General features: G+C 37.6%; 1 protein-coding gene across 2 annotated transcripts in view; it reads right to left on the bottom strand.

Annotated features, from left to right (window-relative positions):
- Positions 1-379: 379 nt before the first annotated feature.
- cnih2 (cornichon family AMPA receptor auxiliary protein 2) overlaps positions 380-23,260 on the bottom strand; it is a 36,908-nt gene continuing 14,027 nt past the window's right edge. Inside the window, exons 2-7 of one of the 2 annotated variants that reach the window (NM_001078751.1) lie at positions 21,450-21,518; positions 20,576-20,623; positions 5,503-5,615; positions 3,532-3,675; positions 1,167-1,218; positions 395-788 (exon numbers count right to left, since the gene is read on the bottom strand). In NM_001078751.1, coding sequence (NP_001072219.1) covers positions 1,185-1,218; positions 3,532-3,675; positions 5,503-5,615; positions 20,576-20,623; positions 21,450-21,518 — 408 coding nt within the window. In that variant the 3' untranslated portion in view covers positions 395-788; positions 1,167-1,184. Of the gene's footprint in view, positions 789-1,166; positions 1,219-3,531; positions 3,676-5,502; positions 5,616-20,575; positions 20,624-21,449; positions 21,519-23,260 lie in introns of both variants that reach the window. The other variant, XM_012961290.3, reaches the window with a different exon arrangement.

Here is a 23,260-nt window from a genome sequence, read left to right as displayed (position 1 = left end):
ATGAACAAATGCTAGCCCTCAAACCAGGTCTTACAACAAAGGAGTCAGACAACTGCTGTTCTAGGGACAAAAGATATACAAATGTGATAGAGACTGAAAACCTCATGATAAGATGACAGTGATCCCATCTATATAATAAAAAAAGCTTATTGAAAAGTTATTTTTGTGTCAAAAAATACCATCAAGCAGGTCATAAATATGTGCTATGCTAAATTCCCAATGTAATGAAGAATATAATATAACAATGCAAATGTAACCTTTTGCTTATGAATTTTGTAGTTTATTATTATAGCTTTTATTCCCTCTCTAATGTGATATGTAGGCATATGCCAGTGAACCCATACATACACACACACACACACACACACCCAAGCACCAATAAAACTAGAGAATATATATTTATTATTTATTGACAGTAAACTTTACGTTTCTCTAAAGAAATAAAGTCACAGACTTCAAACAGACAAATAAAAGCTGTAAGCCAGCAGCAGTCTAAAAAGTGGCAGGATATATAAGAGGGAGGAAAGTATAAACAGAGAGAAGAAGGGGTATCGAGAGAGTGATCTGAAAGAAAGTTGCAAGTGGAGAGGGAGATTGGGAGGGGATATTCAGGTACAGGATAAAAAGGAATCCGCAATCAAGAAGAGTAGACACAGCAACTCCCTGCAGTTCATACTCCTATTAGCAACTCAGTATCTCGGGTTCTCTCTTAGTTTTCTTTTCTCTGTCTTCTGGGTTCAAGGATTTGAAGAGGCAATATTCAAAAAGTGACAAGTGTGTAAATCATACTGAGAAAGAAACAGATACATATTAAGGTTAGGAACAAAAAAACATTCAGAAAGAATGATAAAAGGGGGTAGGATGGTGAACAAAGCCATTTACAGAAACTAGCAGGAATTCATCAGAAAGAGATGGGTGGGAAAACATTTATTACTCAAACGTACTGCAGGGGGGTAAAAGTGCTTTGGATAGGGGAAAAACAGGGATCAGTATGCAGGGATATCACACAGGTTTTACATAGTAAGTGAGGCTGAAAAAAGACATTAGGTGCTAAAGGAATATGTGTGCAAGGTGGGACGTTCAGTAACAGCATGCAGAAAGTGACTGTGCAAAAGGGCAGACTAGAAGTGGGGGCATTTACAGGGGGGCCAGGGTAATTCACTCACCAGCAGAGGCACAGCATCCTACGCGCTGACATAGCGTACAGTGGCCCCCACCCTGCGTGCGAGGAAGAAGTGGGATTAGTTCAGGATGCTGTTTGTATGAAGAGCTGGCTTTTGGTATAGGATTTTATATGGCAGAATAGGTAGAGTACACCTTAAGAACAGCAGTTTATGTGGGACCTACTTAGGTACATATATTTTGCCAGCAGGTTCTGGTATCACACCTTGTACAAAACAAAAATAAGTATCAACTGGTGAATGTTGCTGGGGCACTTGAATCATGTGCCTATTAGATGACTCCAATTCAGATTACCATATATACTCGAGTATAAGCCGATATGAATATAAGCCGAGGTACCTAATGTTACCTAAGAAAACTGGAAAAACTTATTGACTCAAGTATAAGCCTAGGGTGGGAAATGCAACCACTACTGCTAAGTTTCAATAATCAAATAAATAACAGATAAATAAATAGATAACTTTAGGGAAAGAAAAATGCTACAGCAGAAGACAAAAGCAAGTTTGGGAAGGCTAAGGCTAAGCTGCCATACTAATTATCAAGTACTTGGACCCCAGTGTACAAGTCCCACCACAGTACTATAATAGTAGTTACAAGGGCAAAATAATTCTTTATGCTGGACTTAGTACAAATGTAATTTTTGTAAATAACAAGTTATTGTACCACTTACTTACTCTGGCTCGTTGTGCAGATGTAACGCGCTCGTTGCGTGCACCCTCCCTGCCTCCCTCCCGTGTGTTTGTGCATACCTGGCGACTCTGGCTCATTGTGCATATTGATTTGCAGATGTAACGCGCCCCCTCAACATTTTCTATCATAATCACAACATACAGTTTGCTTCTCCGCTTAACCAACTTGCTTTGTGTAATGTTAGCGATTTGAGCGTGCTCGTTGCGCACACTCACCCCGTGGGCGGATGTGTGTCCGTGCGTACCTGCGTGCGCGTGCAATGAGCTTATACTCGAGTATATACGGTATATAAGGTTTAGTTGCTATATGGCTAGAACCAAAGGTTAGTTGCTTTATGTGCAAGAGCCAATAAAGGTTAGGTAGCCTTAACCTTAGCAAGAATCTATATTGGGGTGATAAAGAATTAATTCTGTGTGTGCAGATTAACCCACAGGCACCCCTGACATCAACTATGGCCTTGAAGACAGAACCAATTATTTGGCAAAGAGCTGCTCCCTGTTTTCTGTGCTGTGAACAGATATTTCTATGCACGTACACGTAAACTGGTAATACATTCCTTATGATGTATGCTACTATGTCACAAAGTCTATAAAAACCCAGTGCTTTGTTTTGTAGTTCTAACTCTTGGCTTTGTTAAGAACACACGTACGTGTCTAATAAATCTTACATATTTACCTCAAACTACTCAGTATCGAAAATTTCCATAACGGGCTATACTCCAGGGGCAGAGGCAAGTATAGGGTTGCATTGGCTGCATTGTTCCAGAAATGACAGGCTCTGTTATTGTGAGGATGAATCCTTATTTGTTATATTGATACTCTACATTTTATTGCGTTGTCACTGATGTACTATGAACCATTCAAACCTACTGGAACGCAAGTATCTGTTTTACAGCTGGTACGTACTGCACTGCATAGTCAACTACCACCATCTACCTACCGCCTCCACTCACCTCTGAAATAGCACCTCTTGATTGTAAAGAGCCTTAAAGAAACCGGTGCTCTCTAGCAATTTCCTTTGGGCTACATATATATGTGTTTTGCAAAAGTATTCAGAAAAGTATTCACTAGTTTTTTTTTTCTAATATAAAATTGTTTAAAAATAGTCAAGAAAAAATATGCATTTACATAAAAACTGAGTCTTTAGGGGTAATTATGTACAGGATCTTTTGGTCCATTCTTACAAGCAGATTAATATCAATATTTAAACAGCACCACATTTTCTTCGTTGGTTTGCAATCTGAGCCTTACCTAGGCAATTGTAGGATACAAGGATTTGTTTTTCAATACAATAATGGCATTGTGAAGGGTGGGAATACTTTTACATACATTACCACTGTCTCACTACACATTTACTGTAGCAGAATTATGTACTGGTACCAAGGTAGTATTATGTTGTGTATAAAGAGCAAGGATGCTGTTAATTCCATGCTGGTTAGGCTTATTTAGACATAATTAAATCCCATCAGAACTTTTACACCCTTTTCCCATAGTCACCCACTTCAGCTTCAGTTGATTTATTTTGCATTCTTCACATTCATCCAGAAGTCTTCAGTTGCCTGATTTTCTCCTCCCCGCACACAAACATTTAATTTTTATCCTTTTATTTATTTATTTTTAGCCCAGACTCTTTATTATATTCACCATTCCTGTTACTCACCTATATAGGTAATAAAAGAAGGATAGCAAATAGAATGCCAGTTTGCACCAGGCTTCCTTTTGGCAGTAGTTTAAAATGTCCACATTCATAATGGACACTGGATCAAACATTACTTCAGAGCCATCTGCTGGCCGGTGGAAGTACCTGTGTAGTAAATACCCATATATATGTATTATTAGTTAAATTACGTCCTGATATTTTGAAGTTACAGATCAAAAATTTCACATATTTCCTTTTCTTTACATGCTATTCCCTCTATCATTCTTCAGCACTCATTTATTATAATAGCAAATATCGGCAGGGTAGGAGTGTGAGCACCGAGTTATTACACATAAGGGCAGATTTATCAAAATTTGTTTTTTTTTTTTTTTAAAAAAAAAAACATGGACGCAAAAAAAAAATTACTGTGACAAAACTTGTGCAACTTTTTCTTGAACACTAGCTTATTTAAGAAAAACATGCAACAGAATATTCCCGTGCAAGTTTTGTTTAAAAAAAAAGTTGCACACTGGCAAGAATCACATTGTTCCATTCATTTTCAATTTTGAATGTTTAAACAAATTGGAAAATGAAAAAATAAATAAAGTTGTTGGAGACAAGTACCATTGACTTCTATTGAATCTTGCCAGCTTTTACTTTCTGGTGACTTTTCGCAGAGTTCTTTAATAAATACGACTATTCGTGGTTCTTAAGAATATCCTGCAGTATATTTGTGTTCACTTTTTTTTTTCGAATCGTTAAAAAAACTTGAATTTTGATAAATCGGCTCCTTAGTGTGCTTACACTCTCAGGTTCCCAGGGTCAAAGCCAACTTAAACATATGTAACTGAATCCCTCTGCTCTTAAAAAAATGGCCAATACCATATGATTTGTTTGAATGAGAATTTTTATGTACAAATATGTGTATGTATTTCAGATATGCATAAGAAACTGTAAGCTGTTTAGTGCAGGGCCCATTTACCTATTGTATCAATTATCAACTGTGTTTTTGTATGCAGACTGTACAGTCATGCAGAATATGTTGGCACTTTGTAAATAATAATAATTCCACTGATTAGCAACTGTAATACAGACATGTTCTGGGTTTGTAAAGGAATGTGCCACTATCACTTTAAAAATCTTTGTAAGACTGTGTACTATATAGTTTCTAAAACCAAAACCCTGACCCCTTCATTTACATAGCAGCCATGTCAGACACTGACATATCAGGTAAAAACACTATATGATGGAGCACTATAATAAAAGGTATGCCAACCTATCTGTTTCTGCCCCTCCCCTCTGCCACAGGTGATGGTAATGGGGGTTGGAGTGGGGAGAACGATTTCTTGTAAAAATAAATATCAGCCACTGGAATAACTGCAATACAGATGCCAGGAAGGACATTTTTTCCATTTAGGTATAATGCAAACAGCTTAATTTTATTCTTTATTGTCCTTTTTTGTATCATTTAAAAGTTTAACAGGAATAGTGCTTAGAAGAGCACCTTTTAAAGATCATTTAAACCTTCATATCGGTCCCTGTCCAGTGATATTTACAATTTAATTTCCTACAGAGGTGCACAGGTCCATATTAGGGTTAAATTCAAAGGAAGCCATATAGAACCCCAGTGCTGTACAGCAGCAGTGTTATTTACTATACCAACTATGCTGCCTCTTATAGTAAGGGTTCACTCACTCAAACCGGCTTAAAATCAATGATTCCCCATGAAAGTATAGAAAAGGATATTTTTTAAAGACTGATGTCTATTCACTATACAGACTACCACTTATAACACATATCTATGCCTTTGTGAGCCAAAGATTAAATAACAATGCAAATGCCTAAATTACCTTCAGAGAGAACTCACACAATCCATAATGGATTTGGGTGAGCCCCTTGCTACTCAAGGCACCCAAAAGGTGGAGAATACAGATATAAAAGAATGAAAAAGGAGAGATGAGCATGGTGCAGTATATATATGGAGGAACTTACCTCCAAAGATGGTAAAATAGAAGAGGTATATTGAGGCCCAAAGTAACCCACTCAGCAGCACACATAAACATCAAGCAGAACAAGCCATGGATACAATACTCAGGTACTACCAGCTGAGGAAGAAGAAAGTGGCAGTAAGGATTTGTGAGGTTTTAAAAGGACATAATAAGACACAGATTAGAGAAAGAACTGTACAGATAAAATGAAAGCGAGGAAAAGAATAGGGGCAGAACAGCAAAAGGATAATCTCCACCCATAAAAAGAACAGTCATATTTTAAGTAATAAACAAATATTAAACAACAAAAAGCAAAATAGTTTGGATACGATAAAATTTTGCAAAGACATTATTTTCAGATGTTACCTATGAACTTCTCAAGAGTTTAAAACTTATCAGTAAAGTGTTTAGTAAATGGTATGAAATTTGAGCTGCTAATCCTTTGGGATAAAACCAGTTTAAATTTTTAGCAAACATGTCCATTAGTGGTTTATGTTAACCAAAATTTGCATCGTTATTAATAACAATACCTGTATATTCATCAGATCAGTGCTGTCCAACTTCTGTGGTGCAGAGGGCCCGGATTTCTCTGGCATATATAGTGGAGGGCCGCTAATGGAAGCCAGTTTTGTCCCTTTTTTAAACCGCACCCACTTCAAACTACACCCATGTTATCACAAGACCATTCCCACATTAATGGTGGTAGCGCAGCAAAAACCCAAATGGTTGGTGCTCACTGCGGGATATTAACCATCATTCATATGTCAAAGAATTATATTATGTCTTATTAAGACACACCCTTAAATCCATATGCCTCCTCCTCCCCTGTGGATAGCACATAATTACACACCTTAGGGACCATTTAATGGCTATTTCCAACTGCTAAACTCCCAGAACAAATCCCTGCCAGGTTCACCACCTACAGGCAGCATAGAGCAAGTAGATTATGGCACACACAGGCAGCATAGGGCAAGTAGATTATGGCACACACAGGCAGCATAGGGCAGGCAGAGTATGGCACACACAGGCAGCACTCTGCCTGCCCTTTGCTGCCTGTGTGTGCCATACTCTGCCTGTCCTACCCTGCTTGTGTGTGAAATACTCTGCCCTATTCTGCCTGTGTGTACCATACTCTGCCTCCCCTATGCTGCCTGTGTGTACCATACTCTGCCTGCCCTATGCTGCCTGTGTGTGCCATACTCTGCCTGCCCTATGCTGCCTGTATGTGCCATACTCTACCAGCCAGTAGCTGCCTGTATGTGCCATGCTCTGTCTGCCCTATGTTGCCTGTGTGTGCCATGCTCTGTCTGCCCTATGCTGCCTGTGTGTGCCATACACAGTATATACAGTGACACAATGCTGGCACGGTTCCTAAAGTCTGAGGTGTGAAGAAGTGAACAATTTGGGTGATTACAGCCTGAGCCTGAGGTGTGAACAATGCAGAGATTAAAAGGTGTGAACTGTACAGGGGATTACATTTTAAAACAATACAGGGGGATTAAAGCCTGATTCTGAGGTGTGAGCAATGCAGGGGGGCAGTTAATCTCAGTACTGATACCATTTAAATCTTACACAAAGGTAAGCCATCAAAGCAGCCAGACTTGTGAGGGGCCACACAGAGGGGGGTTGTGGGCCGCCGGTTGGACAGGACTGCATTAGATCTAGTATAAATTAATTTGAAGCAACTGGACTTGTTTAGTAATCATTGAAGACGTTTCACTACTCATCCGAGCAGCTTCTTCAGTTCAACTGCATTAGAGTATTTATCTCTTGCTCTAACCAAAATTTGCATTGTTATTAATAACAATACCTTTATATTCATTAGTGTATTTATCTCTTACTATGATTTGCAATATCATATACATGCAACAATGGTTGAACATTAGAACTGGTATCAGTGAGCCATAATTGAAAAACAACACATTTAAATTTCTATAGACCTTTTTAGTTCATATTTTGTGTAAAAGGAAATTAAAAGAGTCTCTACACCCTTTACTTACTTTGTACATATATATTTATATAGACAACAACAATAGATCCTCTGCACTTACCCTTCTCAATCAATATACGTAGAACATTAAGCTACCAAAAAATGCCCTCCTCTTTTAGGCAAACAGGGATTGTTTGTCTATATATTGCAATTTACTGAAACTTCAGCTGATTCATTATGAATTCTGCTGCTTCAAAATACATGTAACAAAGGGAGTTTTACCTGCAATTTAATTGCTTTCAGGGTTAAAACCGCCAAATGTTCGCCCTTGCAAAACAGCAAAAAAAATCCCTGCTGATTTATGGGCTAAAAAAAGTTTCGATTGATTTGATATGCATTGCACGCATTCTCCTTTATCTATTCCTGTAAGTATGAATGTTTTTACTGTATGCATTTGCCCGTTATGATTAAATATAATGTTTCTCCTGCTTCTACAACATGCATCAATTGCTCTTTTGATGTGTTTGTACTAGTTCTGCATCGTCTGAATACTATTTAGGTTTAACATAAAGACTGACACTTGTGCATGTATCATTGTGTACGAATGACAAATGTGTCTGCGACATTGTTACATTATTGTAGCCCAGGGGTAGGGAACCTATGGCTCGGGAGCCAGATGTGGCTCTTTTGATGGCTGCATCTGGCTCGCTGCCAAATCTTTAATAAAAAAAATGACGGGGGGTGTGGCCTGAGCTTGGCGGATAGAAGACGTGTTCTAAGCCTTAGAACGCTTCTTCTATCCACCGAGCGCAGGCCACGCCCTCCTCTGCATCGCATCCGGCATCCTTGGCACCCACCCTACCTTGCCCCTGCTCTCGGCGGATAGAAGACGCGTTCTAAGCCTTAGAACACGTCTTCTATCCGCCGAGCGCAGGCCACGCCCTCCTCTGCATCGCATCTGGCATGCTTGGGACCCACCCTACCTTGCCCTGCAGCATCCACGGCCAAACATATTGTATGGCTCCCACGGAATTACATTTTAAAATATGTGGTGTATATGGCTCTCTCAGCCAAAAAGGTTCCCAACCCCTGTTGTAGCCGACCGCTTTATTTCCTTTTTGTTATTTTCACTGTTTTATTTGATTATATTCACACTGAGTCCCACTGCAGTGACCTGTGATGACAGCCTTATAGTGATGAGCGAATCTAACATGACCGTGACTTTTTGACACGACTGTGACTTTTTCTCTCTATCACTACATTTTTGTCATGTTGAATTTTTGCAGCAGTTTCGCAAAAAAAAATTGCCAATGGCGAAACAGGTAATTTCGCTGCGAATCCATGCCTGGCGAAAAAATTTCCCCATCGCTAGTCACTCACCTTACCTTCCCGCCACTAAGGGTTTATGAGGCAATTATTCTGTTGTTTGTATCACTTTCAGAAAGGCTAGAATGCTAGCCATCTTGAATGGAGTACAGTTCCATTTTATTCATATGTATATATATATATATGTATATATATATATACTGCATAAGGTAAGGGCACAACAAATAAAACTATGCCTTATTATGAAAAAATATTACTCCCTATGTTAACCATACCACCTTTAACAGTTGCCAGACCACTGTTTGCAAATTAGTGGATTTTCAGAAAAGGCAATACTTTTTTTAATGTGTTTTTTTTTTTAATGCTTTAGGTGTTTATTTGTAATGTGTTTATTTCTAAAATTTGTAAAATTTTTAAATAATGCATAGTGGAAATTGCCTAGAATTACAATTCTGTCATTATGCAAAAATAAGAAAACACTTGGTGGAGATCCTCTTTAGCTGTAGTATATAAAAGTGCTGAGTATACAATACTTTTTTAGAGTTTAGATTTTAAACTGCTTAGTAAAGCTAATATATTTCATGGTAACAATCTAGTATCAACATGACTTACATAAACGTGATGATGAAGAACAAGTGGGGCTAATTTATGAACACTGGACAAATTTGCAACTGTAGGCAGTTTAACCTGCAGATTATTAAACTGATTTTTGAGACTAGATCCAGGGAATTGTTAAGTTGTTGCCAATATAGCAGAATTGATTTTTTGGCATAGCAGAATAGTGTTGGAGAACATATTTATGTTACCAGCAGTGCCAAATACACAAATAGGGAGAGAGTACACTATGTTTAAAGAGTTTAAAAACTCAGCAGTTTTTAAGTGTTCCCTTTAGAATCCTTAAACACCAGGGAACTTCTGAAATATGTGGAAGAAGGTGCCCACTTTAGTAAGATATTTTGGGAAGAGGTTTAAGGCACCACAATAGATCATAATAAGATTAGAGTAGTCACGGTTGGACTGGGGGGTGCAGGACCCACTGGGGCTGCCACTGCAGGGGCTTTGCCATGGTCCCCACACACAACCCCCTCCCACAGGTTGGCAGAGGGGGACCTGCAGGTTCCAGAGCACCCAGCAGGGATCGGTTCTGGGCTGGTAGGGCCCACCGGGTTTTTTCCTGGTGTCCCGCCAGCCCAGTCTGACCCTGGTTAAAGTAATCTGTTCCCCCTCCCCCAATTGGGGGTACAAGGTATAGGTACTATTTCCACAGGTCAGACAGGTCCCTGCAACACTTTTGTGTCCTCTGCCAACATAATTCTGTTTGTTCCTTGATAATTGGATATTTTATCATATCTAAACAATTTGCAGTGCATAAACACAAATTTGCATCTCGTGTAAACTAGATGGAAGTCTAGGGCAATAAGCCAATTCCACATTGGCACATAGCAATTCCTCACTTGAAAAAATATTATTTCTCTCATTAGTTATTTACAGATATTTTTCCCTTCATGACCATATCTTAATATATTGCTTTATTTTCCTATGTCAGTGATTTTAGGCTGTGTATATATTTCCACAATCAGTTATAAATGAGCCAGCTTGAAGATATATATATTACAATTCAACATAAGCTGTCAAGCCTAAATAAATGACAGCATTCAAGTAGCCATGGTAACAAGGAAATGCAATCTTAAAATTAGATTATATATCAAAGCTGGGAAGCTAAATGACTTAAGGGAGCTTACACACAATTGCGCATCTCACAAAATAAATGGATTTATTGGGGGCCAACTACAAAGGCAGCGTAAGCCCTGATGCTTAAACACAAGTAGCACAAACATAATAATTCACTTAATGCTGTCATGGGCTTGTTTTGGTGATTACATTACAGAACACTAAATTAAATGTTTTTTAATTGCAAATGGATATTCATTTTTTATGTTTACAACAATTTCTAAAGTATTTAACTCTACAGTTAATTTCACAAAATTGTTAGAATATTGATATACACATTTTAACATATTTGCAGTGTAAATGTACAAAACAAATAGTTAAACATCAAGTATAGTCATATACAGTAAGCAACGGTCACAGTTACTTGTCATTAAAATATGAAGTTAAACATAACTACAGAAAGGCAAAAAATAGTTAAATCAGAATGCTACAGTACATTTCTTACTTAATTCTAGAGGTCTACTGGCAGACAGCTGTTCAGCAAAGGGGCAGTTATTTGCAAACAGCCTCTCAAAAAATGCTATCTGTTTTTTTCCATATTTCAATAAATATTATTTGTTTGTATTATTTATTTCTGGGGCAAAACAGTCCTATTGGGTTTAATATATGTTTAAATTAATTTTTAGTAGACTGAAAGTATGGAGTTCCAAATTACAGAAAGACCCCTTATCCAGAAAACCCCAGTTCCTGAGCATTCTGGAAAACAGGTTCCATACCCCTATCATCTTTATATCATCTCCCTTTGAATCTCTAGCACTGGCCACTTACTGCTTTGAATATTTTAATTTATTTAACACCTTTACACATTTTATGCAGAGGTTTTGTTTGTTGTTGCAGGGTAAATATGAATATAAATAAGTGTTTGATCAGAATGTTGTGGAAATCTGTTCTCCTTAGTTCTAGTGCGGTGCTATTATTTCACATCTATGGGGCTGATTTACTTACCCACGAACGGGTCGAATGGAGTCCGATTGCGTTTTTTTCGTAATGATCGGTATTTTGCGATTTTTTCGTATGTTTTGCGATTTTTTCGGATTCTTTACGAATTTTTCGTTACCAATACGATTTTTGCGTAAAAACGCGAGTTTTCCTATCCATTACGAAAGTTGCGTAAAAAGTTGCGCATTTTTCGTAGCGTTAAAACTTACGCGAAAAATGCGCAACTTTTCGCGTAAGTTTTAACGCTACGAAAAATGCGCAACTTTTTACGCAACTTTCGTAATGGATACGAAAAACTCGCGTTTTTACGCAAAAATCGTATTGGTAACGAAAAATTCGTACAGAATCCGAAAAAATCGCAAAACATACGAAAAAATCGCAAAATGTTCGTTTTCAAGTCGGAACTTTTCCAATTCGGGTCGGATTCGTGGGTTAGTAAATCAGCCCCTATATGTCAAAGAGAAAGGAGCCGCCACTGTTTTACTACCTGCAGCTAATCTGGTCTTAAGGTGGCCATACACCAGCAGATCCGCTCGCTTGGCGATGTCGCCAAGCGAGCGGATCTTTCCCCGATATCCCCACCTACGGGTGGGCGATATCGGGGAGCATTTAGATAAAAAAAAAAATAATCCGATCGTTTGGCCCTGGGGCCAAACGATCGGATTATGTGGGCGGCAATGGGGCAGTCGGATCGGGGACCGCATCAACGAGCCGATGCGGTCCCCGATCCGACCGGATTTTCTAACCTGGCCGATCGAGATCTGGCCAATTTCAGGCCAGATATCGGTCGGCCAGGCCGCTCTGCCCTGCCCATACACGGGCTGATTAGCTGCCGATATCGGCAGCTATAGTCGGCCCGTGTATGGCCACCTTTAGTCTTTGATAGCAGGGAAATAATGGTATTCCAAACTTAATACATCAACAATTACTACTTTCTGACTTTGCCTTATAGACAATAACAATATTGACAGAAACCATTGACATGTGGCAAAGTAATACTATAAATAAATATAAATAAAAGCTTCTAGCCTATATTATCAGCTTGCATTGCAGTCAATGGCCACAAATGAACAGAAGACCTCAGATAAATGAAATATTCAGGTATAAATTAAGTCATTTATGGCAACCGGTTTTTTATTTAATTTGGCAAAACAAAGAGCTGAAAAGATATAAAACCATTTTGGAAGCTGATTGTCAAGCCCAGCAAATTACAACTGTGCATGATATGGTAAGCAATACTAAAAAATTCAAAGCTTATTTTTTAGTTTTGTCTTATTTTTGTCCTATTAATGCAGGAGAACCCTTGAGCTACCGCCACCTCTGGACCAGTAGAGCCAGGGTTCGCTTTGCCCCCCTGCCTAAATAGGCACATAAAGAATCGGGCACAACAGTCACTCACACATAGGTACATAAAGAATCGGGCACATCAGTCGCTCACACATAGGTACATAAAGAATCGGGCACAACAGTCACTCACACATAGGTACATAAAGAATCGGGCATAACAGTCACTCACACATAGGTACATAAAGAATCAGGCACAACAGTCACTCACACATAGGTACATAAAGAATCAGGCACAGCAGTCACTCACACATAGGTACATAAAGAATCGGGCACATCAGTCGCTCACACATAGGTACATAAAGAATCGGGCACAACAGTCACTCACACATAGGTACATAAAGAATCGGGCACAACAGTCACTCACACATAGGTACATAAAGAATCAGGCACAACAGTCACTCACACATAGGTACATAAAGAATCAGGCACAGCAGTCACTCACACATAGGTACATAAAGAATCGGGCACATGAGTCGCTCACACATAGGCACATAAAGAATCGGGCACAACAGTCACTTATACATCAAACACCAGAAATGACGCCACAAAAATGCCACAAAATAAACTAATGTGTTTCATTTTAGAAGTAACTACATCTTACAAGGCAAGTTATAGTACTGAGGAAATACTGAATTCTCAATCTCTAGTCCTAAATCAATACAAAAAAGTATAAAATGTCTTCTAAGAATGCAATTCTCCTCCACAACTAAATCTCATAATTCATATTTATCAATTTAATAGGCTAAAGTGTCACACTGTTCCACTAAACTCTGTTGTAAAGCCAAGACTTATTTCAGATATGATGTTCTGACTGCTGTGATAGCTATGATATCTTCAACAAAAAATATTATATTGCTATGAACCGTGAGGCCCGTGTTTAACTCTAACATGATGATTATTTTTTGCTTTGTGTATTTAAATTCCTATGGGTTTGTGATCTAGAAAACAGACTCTAATGTGAATTAATGTGAATTATTGTGAATTTGCCTTTAAGAGGGGCCTGGATGAGTTCTTGAACAAGCATAGTATCCAAGGCTATTGTGATACTAAAATCTACAGTTAGTATTAGTGGTTGTATATATAGTTTATGTATGTGAGTGTATAGATTGGTAAGTAAAGGTTGTGTGTGCTGGGTTTACTTGGATGGGTTGAACTTGATGGACTCTGGTCTTTTTTCAACCCTATGTAACTATGTAAAGTAATAGTGACACCTTTGTGGTTTTGTGATTAAATATTTTTTGACAGCAATAATAACTATTAATCACAAAATCACTAACATAAACCCACCAGAATACAGTAAAATACTGTATATTGCTGACATTTTTCCTTTCAGCCTTTCTTGTGTCATACCCTAAAACTCCTTCATTTTGAAAACTCCTCCTAGTACTACTCTGTGCTGCTCTTTTTTTTTTTTAACATATTCCTCCTTACTTAATTTTTTATGTGTGTCCCTTGCATGCCTACCAACCTGCTTGCCTTTACTGCATGAACAATATAATCACTGGTCATCTTGTATAAGCCCACAACAGCGGTGCCAAATTCTTCTTGTCAGTAAAACCAGTTCCACCTTGCAACCCCTGACTGATAAGGCTCAAGGGACCATAATAGCATGTTAGAATCCGACACGCTCCTAAAGCAGAAGTAATCTATGTCTAATTTACAAAAAAGAAGGTCAAATTAAGGAAAATGGTCTGAAGGACATGTAAGCACATTTTGATGAAGAATACAGTTCTAGTAAGACATGAGAAATGTCACTGTCCCTTTTATAGCCAACTGTATTCAGGTTATTTACAAAAAATACTCAAAAAGGAAAAACCCATAGGCAATCCTTAAATATACCCTTCAGGTGTGTGACATGTAAAAATGGTTCCCTCATAAAACTAAACCTTTAGTGATTTCCTAAAAAAATATAATTTTATTATTATTTCATTTTTTCAAAACATACTGGAAAAAACAAGTTTCTGGGCCATGACAAAATTAGTAAATACTGGGTTGTGCACCATGAAGTTTCTTAATATAGACACATAGTAACATTAGATGCAGCTGCAAAACAAGCCTGAAGTACTAGATAATGTAGCACGGAGAAACAACCCCGCCCCTCAGGGACAACAGTTGATAAGCAGCTGACTGACTGCTAGTAATATTAAAAACAAATACTCAGACAGCCTCTTTGTGCCAGAATTTCTCAGATGAGTGCGCACTCCAAACACCAATGGAAGTGGTTAAGAAACAAAGCTTTATTTCACATCTAAATGCCATTGCCTCTCTTGTATTGAGATCATTCTCACTTCCCAAAGTCTTCTCAAATCTAAGTTCCTGTCTAATTCCAGTACCTTTATTAACATTCCACTGCTTATAAGGTATAGCTACTCAGATATATATCTCTATTCATGTACTAAAAATGATTGCATCTTTAATCGCTTTTATTTATGCCATACATACCAAATGAGAGGAACAAGTCCAACGATACTACAATAATGCATTGCTTAATACTGGTCCCCCCATAGGGTGCCTAGCCTAAAAAAGACGACTGCATCTGCATCTCTTCCATTATACAGAATGATCTTTCAATTCCAAAAGAGTTGAAGATTTTCCATTTTGACAGGCTATGCTTGATTTTTTCTTTAGTTGTACTATTACCTTCCAATTGTCAATTGACTTTTTATGTTCACTAATTCTAGTTTTCATTGTACATATAATTTTGCCTATATATTGCTTGCCACAAGGACACATTAGACAATATACTATATTTCAGAGGTTGCCTAACAAAAAAAAACAAAAAAAAATAATTTTCACAAGCCCAAAGTCATAATAACAATAATACTGTTGTAGGCAACACGATGGCCACCTGGAAAGGATCCCTTTAACGTAGATTTCTTCCCTTTCCTACAGAGGAAAAAGCTATGTCCATTTTTATCCCCTAATCTGGGTGATCATCTAAAGGTGATATATTTTTACCTATAATCATATTCAAATCTTGATCACCTGTAAGTAAATACATGTACTTATTTATTATTTTTTTATGTTTTGTTGTACGACAGAAACAGTGATAAGTTCCCATAAAACAGACTTTCATTCTTCTGTATTTGATTTCTCCCGTGAGAGCCATGAAGTAAATTCTATTGGGCCTCTGTTATAAGCACATTTTATATACTGTTTTGAATCCCTTTGTCATTTTAATCTCCCTTAATTAATGATTAATATGTTTCAACATTATCACAATTCAGGATATGGAATATTTCTCTTCATATGACCAGGGTGATGACTAGAGAAGTGTAATACACTATTTTTAGATGTTTGCTTTCTGTACAGTATATGTCGGTGCTAATACAATCATTTTACCTCTCTTATTTTTCAGTTAAAAAAAATTCTTCTTTGGCATTATGTTGGCCACCTTTCCATAGAATATACTGGCCATCAGTATAGTGTACCATAGAAGAATATGTTCAGTATATTTTGTATTCTTGTCATGGAAAACCTCCTGTTCTTCCCACCAATCCAAATAAAGACTGGCATAAGAGTAAGCACAGGAGGTTCCCATGGCAGATGCAAATAGAAGAAGAAATAATCTTGAAAAGTGAAAAAGTTATAATAATAATGCTAATTATTAATATTATCACAAAGCACCTCCTTTCAACTGGTTAGATTTCTCACACAGAGGATGATCTATAGTTAGACCTTCTTGTGTGGTATTGCTGTATATAGTGATTCAACATAACAAGTTGCAAGTAGGCAATCCGAATCAATAGGAAGGGAATCAAACTTAGAAAGATTATCCTTAGTGTCTTTGATGTAAGGAACATCTGCCACCATATGCTGAATTTCACAGTCTACGGAGACAAAGGGTCTGACTGGGGATTTTTTCTTGATGGTAGCTACAAATCTATGGGTTAAATAACCACATTCTTCCCTTTGTCGGCTTGGCAATTACATCATTTTCATTCCGCTTCTGATAAGTTGTTATTTATTAGTACTGTATATACAGAATAACCTTCTGCATTACTGCTATCTATGTTTACCTGAACACTGGGACAAATTTTACTTGGGGGGATGAAGGTGGATGTTTTTTTCAAAGATGCAGCAGCATTGAGGATTTTTCCTGTAACAATCTCTTTCAATAAATCATGTAAATCCTGAAGTGCTTTAAGCTCAATATCAGATCATACTTGTATGAGATTCATTTTATTTAAAAACCTTTTTAAGCAGGAGTTTCTTCAGCAGAGGAACAGGTCCTTATAAAATTTAAACTTGTCTAATTTGATAGTAGGGCAAAAGCTCAAACCCCTCTTCAAGAGGGTAAGATTTGTTAAATTTAATATATAACTGCTAAGATTTATTATGCAGCACTCTGTGATTTCATCTTAGTCTATTTACATCTCCCTGTTCGCGGGCGACTAATCTTCCCCAATTGCCATCCCACCGGCGACAAAGTAAGTCGCCGGTGAGATGGCACACGCTGCACAGGCGATTTCGGCAAATCACCGAAGTTGCCTCGCGAGGCATTTCCGGCGATTTGCCAAAATCACGCCGCCGCGTGTGCCATCCCACGGGCGACTTACATTGTCGCCGCTGGGATGGCATGGGATGGCAACTTGGGGAGATTAGTCGCCCACGAACAGGGAGAGTTGTCGCGGGCGACTAATCTCCCCGTGTCCCAGAGCCCTGAAAGTACTCTGCACAGCTTTCCTCTGATCATATATTGTCTAGGTCTGATATGCAGCCCAAAAACTTTTGATGACAGATGGAAACATATTTTTCTTTTTTAAGGACTTTTTACTTCTGCGTTTAACTAATGAGTGAGACAAGCAACGTTCATACAAGTACTAACATTCTACTTACTACATTCTTTTTTATTTATTTAGTTATTTTTATTGCACTGATGCATTTCCACAGAGATTATAAATCATTCACATCAGTCCCTGCCCCACAGGAGCTTACAATCTAAGGTCCCTATCACATTCACACACACACACACTATGGTAAATTTAATGAGAAGACAAGTAACCTGTGTGGGAGGAGACCCATGCAGACACAAGAAGAACATACATAATTCTGGCAAATAGTGCCCTGGCTGAGACTGAAATCAGGACCCCAGTGCTGCAAGGTTCTGAGCTACCCACTGAGCCACTGCATTTTGCTATGCAATTACTTTTTTTTCTCCATTGATTCAAGATTTGTATTCTGTTATAATTCATCAGTTAATCAGCTTTTACTCCCTATTTTAAATGTGAAGGTTTTTGAGGATTCTTTTACACTGGCACAAATGCTGCCTAATATATAGGGGGTAATTTTAGAATGTATGCTTAGTTTATTTCAGTTCTAGCAAAGAATCAGTTGGTGGCATTTACTACATTGATGTTATAAAGCAAATATCAATTGGCTCCTTTTGGATACACAGATATTTGGTATGTTTAACATAACATAACAAAAAATCGGGGACTATAAAAGGGGACTGGCCTGTATTGTAACACAGAAGTGGTTCAGGGAAGGGACCCTAATCTTAGGGTTTCTTGGCTCTGTTTACATCAAGGGGCATATTTATTATGCTGTGTAAAACTAAATCGGTGTAAAAAACTGTGTAAAATAAACGGAGAAGATCGTCTTCTGCCAGATTTTACACTGTTATTTTACATAATTACGGCAGGAGAAAAAGTACGCCGATTTTACGCCGTTTTTAACACAGCGAAGCCTGACGATGTGTGCCGAATTTTCTTGCCATTTTTCACATAGCATAATAAATATGTGTATTTTATTTGGTTGCACAGAAGTCAATTGCAGTCTGCCAAAGTAATTGTCATCATCCAGCCATCTGAGTGTTTAGTTAGATCAAACTACCATTGTTGGTTCATTCTATATAAAATCCATATGTTGTACAGCTGTTTAGAAGCTCAAGACAGATTTAATTTCTTCACAGTCGTGTACTACGCATCTGAATTAATTGCTAATTACTCTAATATGGTTGCCAAGCTATTTATTTAACCAAGTATACTTTGAGAGAATTCAAAGGGCAGCAATAATTGAAGGAATACAAAGGTTTATTTCAATATAAGCGGGGATTTCCTACTAAATACGTAAGGAGCATTTCAGAGAAAAGAGGCAAATGCCAGTGGACTGTGAAGAGAGGAAAAGGCTAATATATTTGGGAAGAGAGAAGACAGCAGATGATGCATTATGGGATAAAGGGCATAGCTAATTAAATGAAGGCCAGAGGTGTAGAGGCTTTTTTATTTGGAAATAAAGAGACAGAGATTGATAGCTGAGGAACTGAAGTTGGCAAATGCAGGAGTTGTTTTTTGACTGCAGGGGCTGGGGAACTGAAGGCAGCTAATGATATATTATGAGTAAAATGATGATGTTGCTACTCATATAAAACACACCCTATTTTTGTATTTTTGCACTAAATTTACACTGGACTCAAGATGTTATTTTTTTTTACCAAAAAGTCTATGTGATTTTTGTACAATATTAGAAAGATATAACATGGAATTTACATTTCTCTGCTGCAACTTTTTCCATGGATGCAGTATAACTAGACTATGAAATGAAGGTGTCCATGAATGTTTCTAGGGTTTAGGTGCACTAACCAATATTAGTTTTGTTTGTTTACCCTTTAACTGCATAACACATTCACATTTAAGTTACACTGCAGAATTGATAGTAAAGGGTCAAGAGTAAATTTACTGTCCATATTTGAAGTAAAAGTTAGCTTTATTGGAAAATCAGCATTGTTTAATGACATAAATACAATGCTAGTGTTATGTACAACAGTTTTATACCATTCACAGATAATTAACCTGATTTAATTATTTCCAAATCTCTCTGATATCCAGTTAATTCCCTTTATTTTTGAGACTGTTTAGTAAATCTCAGATGCCTATCTAGAGAAAAAAAAAGTCCTCAACCCGCTACGAAATCTGGTGATGGAACTAAGGAGTATGGGTAGCCCTTTCCAATCAAATAAATATGCTATTTATTATGATGTATTCTATCAATTGTTACTAAACTGCTTTATTGAGAAGCAGCCTGTCAGCATTTTGTTTGCGAGTAGATGTGCAAACCCTAAAATTAGAGGTTTCCAATGTCTCTGTGGAGCTACACTTTTCCATAGGTTACTTTTATTCCAGAAACAGTAATAGTACCCTACCTTACGATTCAAACCTAATCTTCAGGTACTTTCCAATTCACCCACCTTGTTCTGCAATGATATTAGACTTTCCTCCGCCCTATTAACCATCTCACATGCATATCTATAGAGCAGTTCCCTACCTGTAGAATTAAGTATCACACAACATCACACATTCCTCTTCTAAGCAGTTTCAAGCTGATTAACCCCTAGTACCTCCCATTAAAGAGTCCTTTATTCCCACAATAACAGATTAGCCTTTAGGCTGATGTCAGACAAGGCGTAGGGCAGATATTTTTGGCGGAAAAACGCTTGCTGAAAATTCTGCCTTCTACGCCTCCGACTTGTGCTGCCACCGAATGAATAGAATACGCTCAGGTGCAGGCACATGTAGCGTAAATACGCATAAAAACGCGAGAGTTTGAAAATTCTTTTGGTTTTGTGCATCAGTTATGCACCCTTATAACCAGCGTTGTGGAATTCATTGCTTTTATTAATAAACAAACACAGACCGTTCACAATGGTGGAGCACATTTCATTTTGCAAAGCATTACGCACAATAAAAGAAAAGACAAATGAATACATTTTAACAAGACATAAAGAACAAAAATACGAAGGCGCTTGTTTAAATAAAAAATCCTGAAATAGAACAAACAGTGACACACAGGTTTTGTTGCTAACCTTTCTGAGCAAACAGCAAATCCTTTCCACGTTCTTAACCCTTTCTCTCTGTAAAAGAAGGGGTGATAGGGAGGATGATATAGACAAGGAAAGAAAAGTGAAGTGGGATACCAGAATGTAATATGAGGTGGAAAGAATGATAGAAAGGGAGTGATCAAAATGACATAGGATAATGTCAGGGATTAGACAAAGCAAGAGAGGCAAGAGAGAATTGTAGTGAAATAACAGGGTGGAATAGGGGAGCAAGAGAGGTAAGAGAGACATTGGACAAAACATGCAGAGAGATAAAAAAGATTAGTTACTGTTCAAGAGAACTGCAAAGCATCTCCCTGATAGGAACACAAATTATGACCAGAAAAAGTACATAAATGTACACATTATTTCTGCCCTATGTAAAACCAAATAAGCTGATTTACCTATACTATACCTATATTTAAGCCACATAGCATTACTTTGAGGGTTGGGGGAAGATATATATATAAATAAAAATGTATCCATATAGTAACAATCGGAGAACTCATAGGACTTAAAAATGAATTAATTATTGGTGGTTTTCTTGTTAATTATCAATAAATAATTTCATTCATTTATATGTCCCATGAGTGCTCTAATTTTCAATATATGGATATAGTTTCACTGGATGCACCTGGGCAATGGAATTTAGTTTTTTTTGGGAATGTATTAATGCAATACCAGCTCTAAATATATATATTGATTCTTAAATTTAGCTTGAGGTATTTATATGAGGATGACCGGTTTAATTTAGGTCACTTAACTTTTATTAAACAAAGTACATCAAAAACAGGAGAGATGCTTTGCAAGGGAGAGGTTAGAGTAATAATTTGCCATGAGCTTTAAAAATAATATCACTTACTGCTCTGGAGGGATTTCCCTGTTCAATGGGATTCTTAAAGTCTGTCCGTAATTCATCAAAAGCAATGATCTGTAAAAGAGAAGGAGTGTTGCTAAGTTTTAGTACAGGCGTAGGATCACCTCTAGAATCGTGCTTTAAATTTGCTGTCTCGTTACCAATTATTTATATCCACCATCATCCCCAAAATAAAATTCAGAGCATTTTTAACCTGCCCAAGCCATACCCTAATCTGACTGTGCTGTTCCCGGTTTCATCAATAACCACTAGCCCCGGAAAAGCAGGACAGTTGGATGCCATGGTTATTAAAAATGCTGTCATCTGTATCTCCTGCCTGAGATAAGCAGAAACCAGGAAAGGATACCACGAGGCAGCAGTGTTCGGTTCATATCTTGATAAATAAAGCACCAGACTAAAGATAAAGGCAAAACTAAATGAATTCCACGGTAACAAGTTGCAGCCTCACTTTAAATCTCTACAGTATTTACACAGATGAAAATTTTCATAATGAATTTCTAAATAATTTGCTTTCCTCTTTTAAGAGTTCCGGCCATAACCAGCATGTTTGTGGCTCAACAGTTATCAAAGATCTTTCTACCTACTCTGTAATATGAACCTTTAATGTCACTATATTTCAGTGTCTGAAAAAGGCCTATCTTAAGTAACTCTTGTATTGCAGAGAGGTTTAGGGCATGGGCATATGGAACGCTATATCCGCTTCTCTCAGCCTGTGTTTTTCTGTCAGGCTGAAAAAAGTAAATCCATATGCTGCTCCAAGTGTCTGAACTGAAAACTACAGCTTCTGCCTCATATGGAAGCGGATCCACTTTCAGCCTGAAGGAAGATCGCAGGCTGAGAGGCGGACAAACCACTCCGTGTGCCCATGTCCTTATATGAACACCTATTTTTGAAAAGCTGTGAATTTTTATGTTTGCTTAGGTCCTTTATTCTACTTCTGTAGCAAAGATATATGACTCTAAATAATGTAAATAAACAAAATCACCTACTCATACTTTAAAGAAAAGTTAACAGAAAGACAATATACCCCCCACAAAGGAACCAACTAAACCAGCTCCTCAGAGGGCAAAGCTATGGATTTTTAGTTATAAGAAATAGGATACCCTGAAAAACAGCAGAGAGAGAAGAAATTGTGAAGGGCCTTTCTGATCTCTAGCTCCAAGCTGCATTTCTAATCAAGTGAACCTTAAACCACATGGGCTTTAGATCTCTAGCTTTATTGGTTAATACTAGAACGGCTCTGTGACTTAGGTCTTGGAAAAGGCGATTTTTCATCCATGAGGGCCATTCCAAAGTCAGTTTCTCCATTAAATAAAGAAGCACAATATCCAAACAATACAAACCCTGTCTACCTTCAAGTGTTGCTCTCTATTGGTTTCATATTCAGGCCTTTTACTAGCAACACTATTGCACTTGGTTTTCAACACTGATAGGACTGTCGATCCACTCTTAAATTCTCAAATTCTTCAAGGCAGCTCCTGACTTGCAAAAAGGCCACTATTTGCCAAACTGCAAAGATTTGCTAAACCTCACTTTGCAATTTACATCATCTTATCACACCCCTGCCCTTAGATGAAAAGAAAAAATATAACTAATATGAAAGCCAGTGGTCTTCTAATCATTTTGAAATCTTTCTTTATTTAACTTTTTATACATGAAAGAAAATAACAAAGTGGAAAGACAAAGATTGGAAACAGTGTGTTGGCAACGCAAAGCATACAAATTATACATATTCTCTTTATATCGTTACAGAACACTTTACTATGGGGGGATTGTTTGTAAGGGTCAAAATAAGG

This window comes from Xenopus tropicalis, chromosome 4, assembly GCF_000004195.4.
Source record: "Xenopus tropicalis strain Nigerian chromosome 4, UCB_Xtro_10.0, whole genome shotgun sequence".
Lineage (NCBI taxonomy): Eukaryota > Metazoa > Chordata > Amphibia > Anura > Pipidae > Xenopus > Xenopus tropicalis.
This window is presented reverse-complemented; position numbering and strand designations above follow the sequence as displayed.